Here is a 14,826-nt window from a genome sequence, read left to right as displayed (position 1 = left end):
GCATTTGATTATATAACAAGTCGGTCGATAATTATATATAACTAAAATGGGAATAAGAGTCAGAAGTAATCTGCAGATAGCGTTTTATTTAAAGATTATATGCAGTAAGATGCGTGAGTAGTAAAAACACTAGCAATTCAGAAGTTGTCTTCAAAACAGTTTTACCAGGGTAAAATAGAAACTTTCAGAATTGATAAAATAAGTTTTATCTCGGAATAGTAAACCTGAAAACTGAATTTGGTTCCAACAGCATTTTTTTTATTCATTATTTCTGGATTTGGGCGTGCCTCGGTGTTTAAGACTTGATGCTGACATCTGACAATAATGACATCATGAAACGCATATTTCGATTACAAGATCGAATATCAAACATCTACAGAAACTTGTTTTCCATTGGAATAAAGAGTCAGCAAAAGATCAGTATTTATATTCAAATTTATTTCATTTTCCTTGGCAACTTCTTTTGAGGAAATTTCTAAGCAAAAAAAAAAAAAAAAAAAAAAAAAAAAAAAAAAAAAAAAAAGCGTCCCATTATCGCTTGTCCTATGTTTTGGCTCAGAGATTTGTTTTCAAATCTTCGGGCGAAATTTTATGTTTTATAGTGAATTGTTCAGAAATTTGATGGGAAACGAAAACAAATAAATTGTGACATTGAGATCAGAAGAAATAGTAGCACTTTGGCATTTATAAAGTTTACCCTATTTCCTTGAACGATACGCATTAAATACTATTTATTTGCAATCATTTCTTAACGAAGAAATAACTTAATGTATAGCTACAGGTTAACTCGGGAAAGATTTGAAAACAAAAAGCATGGGTAGTGGGTGTAGTGAACAGTTTCATTAAATTCTGGTACTAAAATTTACGTTTTCTTTAAATATGCTTTTAAAGTTGATTAGTTAACTAGTTAAAACTACCTTTAACTGGAGTACAAAAACAGTAACGTCATTTTAAGCGTGCTTCTAGTGGTGCCATTAAAATATTAATTATTTAAAAATTAATTAGATTGAAATACGACTTTCATGCTTAGTTTGGTGCATGGTAATAACCTAGGTTGATGAAATTGTGGTATGCACTCTAAGCATTCAAAAACAAAACGTTCAGTCTGTGATATTAGCCTATTACTATTTGTCTTTAGTAATCAAAACTTTTCTATCGGAAAATTGTTCTTAATTTTTGAAACTTTTGAAACCAAATTAGTATTTTTTTTTTTTTTAATTTTAAGGCACTACTTCAGAGTTGTGAATTGCATTTCAACATCACGCGTTGAGTCTGGACAATCCATTTATTAGAAAACCGAAAATTAAAACAGAAAGTTCTTGCTTACCAATGCATCAACTGCCATCTGCCATCAACAATGGCAAATGACAGGTGTTTTAACTTTAAAAAATTCTTTAACTTCAGCTCATTTGCCACGTGGCAGGAATTTGATTTTTGAATAAGCAATTGATTTTTGTAAATTTTGGCGTTCAAACGCTCTTATTGAAGATTGATTAAAGCCATATGATACTTAAAATTATTTCACGAGCTTCTGTGTCGGCTGACCGTCACAAAGACAAATGACCAATTATCGAATTCTCCAGGGGACTAGCTACTATCAAGAGCCATCGATATTTCTTGGTTTGATTGTGAAATGTTACTTGTGTAACATTGTTGTTACACATTGTTGATTGTGATTGTGTGATTGTGATTAACAATGTTGATTGTGATTTTTGCATTTTCCAAGCAGTTATGCTGGAATATTTTTAAGGATTGCCCTTTCCTGAACATTCAAAGGAAAATTCTGCTCCTTTTAATCGACAAATAATATTCAGGATGTGAGTTTGTGAGGATATTTTGAGGATGTGAGTTTCACCTGCCAGCTTTTATTTTTCTGTTATTTATTCGGATCTCTTATCCAAGCTCTTCAATTTATGGCAAGACCGCCAGGTCAATTTCTAAATAGTTTGGCCATACAACCTAAAAAAGTTTATAATGGAGAAGATAGGGTGACCCTTTCAGGTACTGTTTCACCCTAAATTAATTATTTGCTTATTGTGCTCCATAGCTCAATAAGCTGCAATTTGTTTTTAACTAGATAGATAGTTCTTGGTGCATTTATCTATCAGGATAGATTAAAAATCTTCCTTTTAGAACCTTTCCTAAAAGATGCTATAGAGCTGTAATATTTCTAATTATAACGATTTTTTCCCATTTCTAACTGTAATTTTTGGTATAATAGAAACAACTCAGACGTAGGCAAAATTAATTTTGATATCCCCACGGCGTTAAATAGAGCTCAATAATTGTACTTATTCAATAAGTAATTGCAATTAATTAAAATAAGCTACATTGAACGCGGTATTATTTCTACTTCAACTCACTTATTGCATATAATCTTTGTTCTTATCAGCCATAAAATCTAACAAAAAAGCATCGTATAAAAAAGACGGTGCAACCATAAGAAAACTCCTTTTAAAATCATAAGTAAGTTATCACAGTCATTGCTGTGTGGAATTTATTTTTTCAATTTTCAGGTTTTGTCTGTCGCTTTTGTAGCGCGTTAGCGAGATCTATTTGTAACGCTTCTTGATGACGTTTGTCGGACAAAGGCTGTAGTGAGCGTAACCCATTGACAATGTCCTTGGTTTTCCCAAAGTAGATTTCATTCAGTGTGTTGCGAATTTTGTTCTCCATATCTTCAACTAATCGACCAATATTGGCAATGTGAGGCGACGTGTCACTTACAGTTGCATCGGTCTCCACCTAGTATAAATACACAGAAATAAGAAATAAGACAGCTATATAGAGACGGTTTTAAGGGGGGGGGGGTTACTTGCCCCGAGCGCAGAACTTTTAGGGACGCAAAATTTCAGATAAATGATCTAACCGTTAAAATCATTTTATAATTGTTATAATTTTATGCTTATTAAGATAAAGTGGAGGGCGCAGATAATAAATGAAAATAATTACTACATTATTATTTAATTAACAAAATAAGTTAAAAACCAGAAAAAAATCAAATAATAATAGTTAAAATAATTAAATAATTTAAATATTAAATTAAAAACTAATCTATTGATCAATTAATAAAATGAAAAAGTTTTTTTTTTAATAAATGATAATTTCCTTAAAATTTGCCCTGAAAATTCTCTGGGAGATAGGGGGGGGGGCTGATAAAGATATATATATATATATATATATATATATATATATATATAATATATATATATATATATATATATATATATATATATATATATATATATATATATATATATATATATATATATATATATATATATATATATATATATATATATATATATTAATCTGTCACCCTTCATCCAAAGAACCTGCCCTAGCCACCTCATCCTTTCCCTCATTTAACCCTAGAGAGCGGGACTGAACTACAATTTTCGTACAGCTTATTGTTTGAGATACGGTCAGTCAGTCAGAAACCCAAAATAGTCGACAGATAATTTCTCTGGAAAACATCCAGCAACTTCCCTTCCATTTTTCGAAGCCCCCGGGCTTCAGAACCATACTTGACCACTTTCATGATTGTAGCTTCAAATCTTGGTTCATAAACTTATCTTCCCTGCCACCACCTTCCCTTCCATTATCTTCCCTTCCATTTTTACCATCTTCCCTGCCACCACCGTCTTTACTATCGATACTACCTAGCCTAGGTAATTGAAGCTGTCCATTTGATCGATCTTCCCGTTACCCCACATCAGCTTTATATATGTATATACGGTTCCCGTGCAACTAAACCCTCATTCAACTCAACCCCCCTACTCAACCCTATTTGGCTCAACAATTCAAATCATCTCGATTTAATTCAACCCTTCTTAAGTTAACGATAAAACTAAAAAATGGGTTTCAGCCCGTACTATCAGAAGTGATAAAAGTTGACTCGAATGAAGCAGATTTTATTAATTTGTTAATTCTCATTGGTTAATTCAGCATCACTTGAGTTTTCAGATTAAGTTTGGGTGATTTGGAGAATTTAGCTAATTACGATTGGTTAATCTGATTTAAGCAATATTAGGTGCCTATGGTATTCTAACACAAATTGTTGATGCTTACGCAGATATCTCACTTCAACATTACTGCAAACCTCAAAAGCCGTCCGATCAGATGATTTGCCTTCCGAAAGATTGACGATATCCAATGACATTGCGCGGGCGAAGAGTCATCCAATCAAAGCACGGGCGGGCGAGTTTTGTTAGATAGCCAATGCAATTGAGGAACACTCCGGCCAATGTATTTTGCTGGGAGTGAGATATATGGTGAAACCTAATAGGTAATTTGTGATTCTAAGGTGTTTGGTTCAAATTATTTGCTGTCTTCATAACAGAACCATTTTGCTGCTTTCGCGATGTGAGCTAAACAAAGCCCACCTGTGAGCACAAATATTCTACACGATATGTTTAGTCATCTGCTTTGCTTAGATCAACACTTCCAATCCACTAAGTGTCGCCACTTCTCGTTTCTGAATGTTTGAACCTTTCTGGTAACAGTTCTATCATATTAGCCAAGTGCAAAAGCCTGACTGTCGTTTTAGGCTAAAAAAATGTTGCGAAGATGGGTCTTTTAGTCGTCTTAACTTACAAAAGACTATGGCTTGGAATGAGCGGGTTCATAGCGAGCTTTATTATTATTATTATTATCTTTTTAACAAAAAAAAAACTCGCAATAGAAGTCTTTTAAAAGATTTGTTTTGATTCTCAGAAGTAGATCAACGATGAAGTTCGGCCTTTCTGTGCACAATTTTGCAGCAGAGAAGATACAAGCGATATTCTTGAAAGATTCAACGACCCAGGACATCTGGAACACAACTTCTTAAAAAAGCTATCTTCACTATCGCCAAAACTTTTGGTTTTTGTGGGCTAAACATGAGCAAGCATTCTACATGGAATGTTTGGTCATCTGCTTTGCTTGGACCAACACTTTCAGCCAGTATGTTTCATCATTCCCCGTTTCCATCTACCAGTGTCCCTCTACATAAAGTAGATGGACATCTACATTTGAGTCGATCTCCATAAACATCCAGTGTCCATCTACATAAAGTAGATATTACTTTGAAACTAATTGAATCTACTAACAAGTCACCAACAGAAAATGTAGAAAAATGGTTGGCAAATATCACTACTCCTTTACTAAAATATTACATTAAAAATTCGCAATATTTAAAAGATTAGTTTTAAAAGTGTGAGAATATCCAAGGAGTCTATTCAGTGTTTTTAATACAGTTCATGCAAACATATGTGACAAATATATAGTCAGGCTGGGGTTTCACCTGGTCCCTCCAGAGATCCTTTAGGCTCTAAGATATAGCTAGAATTCTTGATAGAAGCTTTAATAAAATCTTGAAAAAGGAAAAAAGAAAGGACTCAGTTTGGGTATTTTTTTTTTCGTTCACGCCGTTATTCATTTTTTTCCGTTTAATTATTTTCCGCTTTCCGTTATTTTCGCTTAATTATTCATAGTAAGCAGCTTCAAAATATTAAGCAGCACTAATTAATTACCTGTCTAGTTAAACTTCCACCAAGATTCATAGTGCCAGAACCTTCCTTATTAGTTTGCAACCAAAGCATAGCAGTGGATGTGAGTTTATAATGCGCTGATCGTCCACCGGATTTTTCTGTAATCTCCACAACGTGGATTGAGTCCCAACAGCCCTTGATTTTCTTGCTTCCATCTCCACTTTTCTTTATTAAAATAACACCTAAAAAAATTTACTAGTTAAAGCAACGTTGTCAGGTATTCATACCCGAAGTTCAGACAGGTAGAATATCAGTCATAGGCAATATTAGTCAGCTGCATTAATGAGCAGGTTTAAGAATCGTTGTGTTCACACGAGAGTATTACATCATCAAGTTTTACCTGAAGCTTGCTAGTTCATACAATGTTCTTACTCCGTTCTCACTCGAAGCTCATCGGACAAAATATCAGTGAGAGGCAATATTAATCAAATGTGTTAATGAACTGATTTACGCGTCATTGTGTTCACACGGGGGTTTTACGTCATCAAACTTTGACGTGAATGTTGCTCATTAGTACGACATTCTCACTGTGTGCTTACTTGGGAATCGCAGAGATAGAATTGATGGGCAGTAATTTGCATCAATGAGCAATTTTGGACGTTGTTGTGTTGAGTCAAGTTAGGTTCACACATGATCTTTGCGTAATCTAGTTCGACCTGAGGCGTGCTAGTTAATGCGACAATCTCACTGTGTGCCTACTTAAAGTTCAGACAGATAGAATATCGCCGATGGGTAAAATTTGTCAATTGCATCAATGAGCCTTTTAAATGTTGTTGTGTTAAATTTGTGTTCACACAGGAGTCTCAAGTCATTCAGTTTGATCTGAAGGGTGCTACTTAATGCGACGTTCTCACTGCGTGCCTAAAGTAAGTTTTGACAGATAAAGTATCAGTGATATGCAATGTTTGTCAATGGTATCAATGAGCTATTTTAGGTAGGATTGTGCTCACACAAAAGTTTTACATCGTCCAGTTAGACCTGAAGTTTGTTAGTGTGATGTTCTCACTGTGTGCCTACTCTCAGCTGCGCAGATAGAATATTAGCGATAGGCAATATTATTCAACCGCATGGATAAATGACTCCAGGAGCTGCTACGCTTATTCAGTGGTTTTATGGAGTCTCATTGGTGCACCCTCATATAAACTTGAACAGACATGGCTAAACTTTTTTTTCCTTTTGAAAAAAAAGACGATGAAACTCAACGCCATCGAGGAGAACGCGTGAGAACAACCAAGTTATTACGCAACCAACTTCAAAGTCATAAAGACCTCGAATGATAAGACCCTAAGTGCCGTTTACCGAAGAAGAAGAAGAACTGGATCAGAATGAGGAATTATATCTGCCCCTTGGTGTAACAATATAAAAGACGAAAAGTTTCGATCAAGCACGCATTGTAGCTATTTTGTTGCATTTCCTTTCAAAGTATTCTTTCTTTCAATATTCAGTTAAATGTCAGTGTCAATGTCAATTTGTATCAGTATCAATATTCGTATCAGTAGTCAGTATTGACATGTTTTTTTGCAATGGCTGTTGTCTAGAAAAGAATGCCCAAAAAGTCTTCGTTGTCCGACATAATTTGAATCTTTTCAAGTCTAGATAACCCGGCCAATTTTGTTTCCGTGTAAACATTTGAGAAAATCTAAGGCTCATCAGATTCCAAGTTATAAATCAGATTGGGTAGTTATAAATGCTCCTTTAGTCTAATTGATTAATATTCAGACACAAATTGTGCCTCTCACAACATAGATTGCAACTCCATCACTCAGACAACTGAAAGATATTGCCTATTGCAGCAATGATTTCTATATGAGCACAGAGTAGACTACGCAAGCACGGACGAAAACAGCACCTGAGTATACTCCACACAATTCAGACACAGCTATTGTTGAAAACAACCATTAAATGAAAGAGCTCATCGAAGATTCTGTTGGTCAACCTAGGGGATTAAATTGAAAAAACCAATCACGAAATTTCAAATTAATACAAATAGCTCATATACAGTGAAAGATCTAAATTATTATTAATACAAACCGCACTAAAAAGAATTAGCCTGTACGATATGGAAGCCTCGCAGCCACCACTATTTGATATGATAGCCTACAGGCTACCAGTCTTTGATCTCTAATGTTACACCAGTGCCACTGGCGGTGCCGCTAGAGTATAGTACCGCGATCGAGCGGTTTCACGGGTTCTACAATTTTTCTCAGCACTGATATTGCAACCAGTGTAGGTTTGAAAATTGTACTACCTTTTCTAGGGTCAAACTATTAGGCCCAAGGTGCCACAGCCTGTGGCACCTGTAACTATGTATTCCTCTAACTATCTTTTTGGAGGGTAAACGGAAACTCCTGGCGATATATTAATGACGACATTTCTCGAAAACTTTTTTCTTACGCTGCCAGGGTTCGGGGGGGGGGGGGGAATAATCTCATTTTATTCTCCAATGTCTACTCTGACAAAACATGAACACACCAGTCTGAAGTCTATCCATGAACTCTCAAAAATGGACTAAAAGCAAAATCACTATTTTCACACAAGCAAAACTGGTGACGGATGAAATGAGTCTGGCCAATCCGCTAAATTAAAGTTCAAATCACTGGCTTCTTTTGAATATATTATCTTTCAATGGTCCAAATCAGCCAAAGCTTTTTAACCAAAGCTTTTACGTATTACGATATACCTACAACGAGAATTTAGCTTGTCCTTTAAAATATACCATAAGCAAATGTAATCAAAAAGGAAAGGGGTCATTCATCTGAAAAGAAAAGGGACAGAGCACCAACATAGCCTCGTCACAATTCGACGCCACATTAATGCTGGAGGATGATATAATTGTTTGCAAAAACGGTCAAGAAGGGAAATCACTTCTATTTAAAAATACAAATTCAAAAAACGACAAAAAACAATGTCAATAATTATAAATATTTGTCAAAATTGAACTATTTTCTCCATAATAAGAAGAATCTAAAAATAAGAGAGAATTTATCTAATACTCACATGAGTGTTCTATGACACCCAACAATGATCATTTAAAACACAAGTAGGAATATTTTTTGGGGGAAATAGTAGCGCTTGGCACCAGGGCGCTACTAACACCAAATTGGAATATAACTAATCAAGGCTGTATCTAGGGAGGCAGTAGGGGTTTGACCCCCCTTCCCTGAAATTTTTGTCCGACTCGTAAAAACGCCATAAAAATGCATACAAACAAATTGTTTATGCGTTTTAAAGTTTTTGTTGCACCCCCCCCCTCTCCAACAAAAATCCTGAATGCGCTCCGACTCGTAAAAACGTATACGAACAATTTTCAATGCGTTTTTTTTGTACCCACCAGGAAGAAAATACCCCCCCCCCCCCCGAACAAAATACTGAATACACCCTTGTGACTAATTGGAAAAAAAGAAAGCCTACCAGCGAAGCCATGGTCTAAATCCCAGAGGTAAACTGAAGAAATTCCACCTTCATAATACATTTCTCGGTATTGATCAAAAGCAGCATTTGCATCTAGTTCCAGTTTCCTCAAATTTTCACTTGGCATCGTTCCATCTTCAAGAGGGGGGTCGTATGCATTGCTCCAAGGAGACCTGTAATAACCAAACACACCAATTAGGCATATGGAAAATTACAATAACCACAATTTCAAAGTTGTAAAATAGAATTTACAATTTTTATATTTGTACTATGGAGAAGTTCCATGTTCGCATTAGTTTTCACATTCCATCTTATAATTTGTCAAAAATATTTAGCCATTATAGTAACTAGTAGAAAGAAATCAGGTTTAAGTTATTAAAAAAATGACATTTTATGTTAATCATTATGTAAAAAGAAATCCTGTTTAAGTTATAAAAAAAATTGACATTTCATGTTAATTTTATACAGTTAATATAGATTAAGAAAGGCTAATACAGTTAATTTGATTAAATAAGGTGCCAAGCCATATGATATTACTTTAAAAGAGCACCAAGAAATGTTGTATGAATTTATCACCAATGTATCATCAACTTAAGCATTTACCGTTATTTAATCTATGCGTTTCATATAATTTGCATTTTTTCTTTTTTTCTGAATTTATGCGTTAGGCCTCAATGTAATTTTGATTTGTTTAATTTTATGAAAGTTTTATTTCCAGTCTCCCCTGCTTAGAGACTGCGCCACCAAAAGAGGAAGGAATTTTACTGATCACTGAGCTAAGATACTGTAAAGTAGAAACTCTGTTTTTAATAGCTATTTCCTCTTGTTTATATAACTAAATGTCTTTCTTTCAAATTTACATTTGTAGGGGAGAATCCTAGAAATGGTTTAATGGGTAGGTCTCTCCCCCCCCCACAGAAGATAGAAAGTTTCAGAGATACACAGATAAAGAGGCGAAAAAGACCAGCGGGAGAGCCCAAGTTTTATTGGTACTCCACAGCATTAATTCTGTATCCACCAATGCCCATTTGACCTGGTTCAGTTCATTAGCCTAAGGCCAATTTAGCGAACCTCGTAGAAAATTGTGAGAAAGCAGTATGAGTAACATACTAAAAAAAAACTAAGGAAAAGAGTATTACTCAAGAAATTTTAAATGTAACTTTGACATTGTGTTCAGCAATTTGAACCAGATGAACTATTCTATTTATTTTATCGTTTTTATTGGTGAGTTTTGTAAGATAATTTACTTTTCTTTACTTAGTTATAGAACCTTCATTTCCTCAATCCATAAATGAAGTTAGGGTTGTATTATTACCCAGTTCTGCAATGATTTCTTCAGATGAATTGCAAAAAGAATATTTTTTTTATGTATCTGGACTATACTTATAAAATATTTGTGAACCACATAAAAAGTTTTATCAACAGCAATGGGTCTTTTTTCTGTTTATTATTGGCTGTTGGAAAAGCATACCCCAGGGACAAATCCCCCCAGTAGTAGAAAGAGTTACAGCTTTTAGATGCAGCAAACAACACCATCTGATGCTATCCAGCCTAGAAGCCCTCCGCAACCCTTATGAAACCGAACTGTTAACTTCCTTACTTCGCGGTTAGTTTTGGCATGTATAAGCGTGGAAGTCGAGAAGAGCAAATGATTAATAGTCAAATTTTGCATCAAAAATATACATAAAAAAACTTGATAAGGTAACGTGATCCCGTTGTCTTGTAATTGTTATTGATGCCATAAGGGAATTAGCGTCAAAATCCAGACCAAAGAGTATGGGTAACTTATAAAAGTGGAAACTGGCGCTAAACCATCAACGTCATCTAGCGTTTGGCAACGCTTGGACATTTTTTCAAGCATTGTAATCGTTTTCCGTAAAAGTACTGAGATCAGACACTTTTTACTACACTAATTTTACCAACTGCTCAAATTAAATTAATTATTTTCACTATTACCACTAGTACTACTAACAACTCACCACAGCACCAAACCGCTCGAGGTCATTACAGCTACGCACGCTCTTCCTCCATCCCAATCTATTCAAAACTTCCCTCTATACACCCTCCCAGGAAATTCCCATTTCCTTTAAACCTTTCTTTAGGAAACCCTCCCATTCAAACCACGGACGACCTGCTTTCCGTTTAGCCGAAGACGGTTGGCTGAAAAGGACAATCTTCGGCAATATGGCATCCTTCATCCGCAAAACGTGTCCTAGACATCTCAACCTTTCTCTCATTATAGCCCTAGAAAGCGGGATTGAACCACACTTTTTGTACAGCCTACTATTTGAAATACGGTCAGTCAGCCGGGTACCCAGAACAATCCATAGGCAATTTCTCTGGGAAATATCTAGTAAATTTTCATCCACTTTTCGGAGCACCCCTGCTTCAGAGCCATATTTGACCACTGTCATCACTGTAGCTTCCAAAATTCTAGTCTTGGTTTGCAGACTTATCTTTCTATTCTTTCAAAAAAATTTTAACTGTGAAAAAACACCTTTTATATTCTTAACATCTTAACTGCAGCCACCGTCTTTACTAATAATACTACCAAAAAAAGTGATGCTGTCCATCTGATCAAACTTTTCGTTACCCAACATCACCTTTTCATCTTCACTTATTCCTAGCCTTAGTGACTTAGTCTTCTTAGTATTAATTTTTAAACCTATTCTAGCTCCCTGAACTCGCAAAACCTCTAAAAGTTCATTCATATTACTCACATTTTCATCTAGGATGCTTAAATCATCAGCACAATCTAAATCCAGGAGTTTTTTCTCCCTTGGTCTGTGGTCTCCACGACAAATTTGATTCCGTGGCCTCCCATTGCCTTTCCTGAGCTCCTTAAGACAAAATCAATCAAAATGATCCATATAAAGGGGGATAGAACACAACCCTGCTTAGCTCCTGATTTAAAACAAAACCCGCTGCTAACCTCATCTCCTACCTTAGCTGAAACAGTGTCATTCTCGTACATAGCACAAATCACTTTAATGTATTTGTCTGGTATACCGTACAAGGATAAGATCTTTGCTAGAGCTCTTCTATCAACAGAATCGAATGCTTGCTGATAATATATAAAACTTAGGACCAAAGGTGTTTGATAACTCAGGCACTTCTCAATTATTAACCTAAGAGTGAAAATTTGGTTGACACTTCCTCTACCTTTTCTAAAACCGCACGGTTCCCGCACTGTTATGGTATCTCTCAGTCTAAAGTAGTATCATATTACTAAGTAATTTGCTACCTAAAGAAACCAGACTAATGCCTCAATAATTATCACACTCAATCTTATCACCTTTATTATACAGTTGTTTAATTAAGGTCTTCATAAAATCGCCCGGTACTTCCCCTTTTTCAAAAATCATATTCATAATCTTCAGTAACTTATTTCTAACCTCAGCCACCATATTTGAGATACTCATTTACCACACTATCAGCACCTGGAGCCTTATTATTTTTTAATCCTTTTAGTACTGTCGTTAATTATTCCTCACAAAACAAACCTTAATTCACGTCGAACGCATAACAAACTTTTTTCCTTTTCCTCCATATCTTTTCCTGCAACTCTATCTCGGTTTAGAACAAATTTAAAATTTCTGCCCATCTCTCTTTAACTCTTTAGTTATAACTAATTGTAGCCCTGTTCCTATCTTTAACTGGGACAAGTCCAGATTGACTACATCCTCTCAATTTATTAACATGCCAGTACAACATTTTACTATTACTTCACAAATTGTTTTCCTAAAATTATTCCATCCATCTTCCACATTGTCAAATTTTAAACTCTCTAGTTCAGTATTTAACTGTTCCTGGAAAGTTTACCCGAAATTTTCATCCTGGAGTTTACCAACATCATAACTTGCCGGGAGGTAGTTACCCTTTCAAAATTTCAGCTTTAAATTAAACATAGACAGTACTAGATGGCGATCTTTACTTTAAACATCAATAACAACACTCCTATGCACCCTGGTAACTTGTATTGATCCTACCAGTTTTTGTTTTGCAATAACATAATCAATAAGGTTTGCTGTCTTACCATCACGTGGATATCATGTAAATTATGGGCCATTTTATGACCAAGCATCGTATTGGTTATAACTAGATTGTTATATCTACAAAATTGCAGCAGTCTGTAGCCATTACTGTTTTACTTTCCTACACCAAATTTACCTAGGCTAGGATACCATCGATCTCTATTTCTACTGACCTGGGCGTTAAGATCTCCTAATATAAACACCATTTTTCTACCAGGGACACTGTCTATTTGCTCCTGTAACTGTAAGTAAAATTCATCTGAGTCACTAGTATCTGCGTCAGTCGTTTCTACAGGGGCATATACTACTATAACTCATACCCTGAAATTTTTAATCATACAATGAGTGATTAGTATTCTGTTATTAATACCTCCCCTGACTAAATAAGACTTAGCAGCTTCCTTATTCATCATGAGCCCTACTCCCTGTCTATGTGCCCTATCCTTCCTGACTGAGTAAATAAATTCTATATCACCTAATTTCATGCTTCCCACCCCTGGGATATGAGTTTCTGAAACTCCTAGTAAGTCCTTTTCTAGGCCTGTTCTAGTAAGTCCCAATGAGTGTCTGTTCACTTTTTGTCGGCTAAACTTCAAAAGGTTAGATTTTTCTTGGCAGAGGTCCTTGACGAATATTTGCTTGTTCTTTGTCTTCCTGTTTTGCCACTGGCTGACATAATCCTCGTTTTCTCACATTTATTTATTTTATTTTTCATTTGTTATTTTCTTTCCTCTCTTACTTTCATATGCCTAGTAAGTCCATGAAAAAATACCAGCTAATATTACACAGAAAAAATACTAACTGTCGCCAAACGCTAGATGGCATTGATGTTTTTTGCTGACATTAGCGCCAGTTCCTGCTCTTGTCAGTTACCCATACTATTTGATCTAGGCATCAAGATGAAATGGCGAAATTTTTTGCCATCATTCCATCACTACAATTGAGTTAGTCAAACACAAAACATAGGTGACTAGTTAGGTCCTGAATCAGACATTAGTAGCTCTATTGTATATCTGTTATGTTTAATTGTGATATTATTCCCATCAGTTTATTTTTATTGTTGTTTTAATTTATCTTCTTTTTCTTCCTTGGCACCAAAGATACCTTGTTGATTGTGCAGACAAAATACAAAGAGAGCATATTTCCTCTGTGAGCTACACTGGCCTTGGACCTTTTTTTCTTAATTCTTCCCGTCATCTGTCTTTGGAATTTAGTATGCACCTTCTGTAAATATTTTCTTTTCTGTTGCATCACGTATTATAGTATTAATTTGTCCTGCAGTGAAATTAGTATGAAAATTAAGAGAAAGAACTTTAAGAACTGAACTTTAACTTTCAAAAAAGAAAATCTTAATGATGAACTAAAGAGCTTCTACAAGATTGTCGTTAGAAAGTTTGAGTCATATCATTTTCCTTTTGGGAACTTTTATATTTCTTAAAAAAACTATCTTTTATGCTATGGATTTTGAACTTTTACATTTCTTATGGAAACTATCTTTTATGCTATGGATTTTGAAAAGCAGCTAATATGCTAGGTAATTAATTAATTTCTTAGGATACATCACTATTTCTTAAATATATTTAGGTCATTTCTTGGCAATAGAGGGTAAATCGGAAATTCAGCAACATTCCGAATATGAAAAGCTTCACAGAAAAGAATAAGAAAAGAGGAACAGAGTTGACAAAAAAGAAAAAGACAGAAAAGAGAAAACAGAATTGAGAAGAGAAAAGTAAAAGAAGTTCCTCATTTCTAATATGTAAAAACTTAACAAAAAGGAAATAAAAGGTTGAAATAAAAAGAGAAGACAGAAAAGAAAATAGAAAAAGAAAAAAGAAGGAAGAAAAAGCGAA

General features: G+C 34.9%; 1 protein-coding gene across 1 annotated transcript in view; it reads right to left on the bottom strand.

Moving 5' to 3' along the window:
* Positions 1–514: 514 nt before the first annotated feature.
* cpb (F-actin-capping protein subunit beta) overlaps positions 515–14,826 on the bottom strand; it is a 32,175-nt gene continuing 17,863 nt past the window's right edge. The window contains exons 3-5 of the mRNA XM_089093655.1: positions 8,943–9,115; positions 5,514–5,713; positions 515–2,745 (exon numbers count right to left, since the gene is read on the bottom strand). Of these exons, the coding sequence (XP_088949781.1) occupies positions 2,506–2,745; positions 5,514–5,713; positions 8,943–9,115 (613 nt within the window). The 3' untranslated portion in view covers positions 515–2,505. The remainder of the gene's footprint in view (positions 2,746–5,513; positions 5,714–8,942; positions 9,116–14,826) is intronic.

Source organism: Artemia sp. Qi Xiang Cuo, chromosome 8 (assembly GCF_049724085.1).
Source record: "Artemia sp. Qi Xiang Cuo chromosome 8, ASM4972408v1, whole genome shotgun sequence".
Lineage (NCBI taxonomy): Eukaryota > Metazoa > Arthropoda > Branchiopoda > Anostraca > Artemiidae > Artemia > Artemia sp. Qi Xiang Cuo.
The sequence above is the reverse complement of the archived record's forward strand: the minus strand, read 5'-3'. Positions and strand labels throughout refer to the sequence as shown.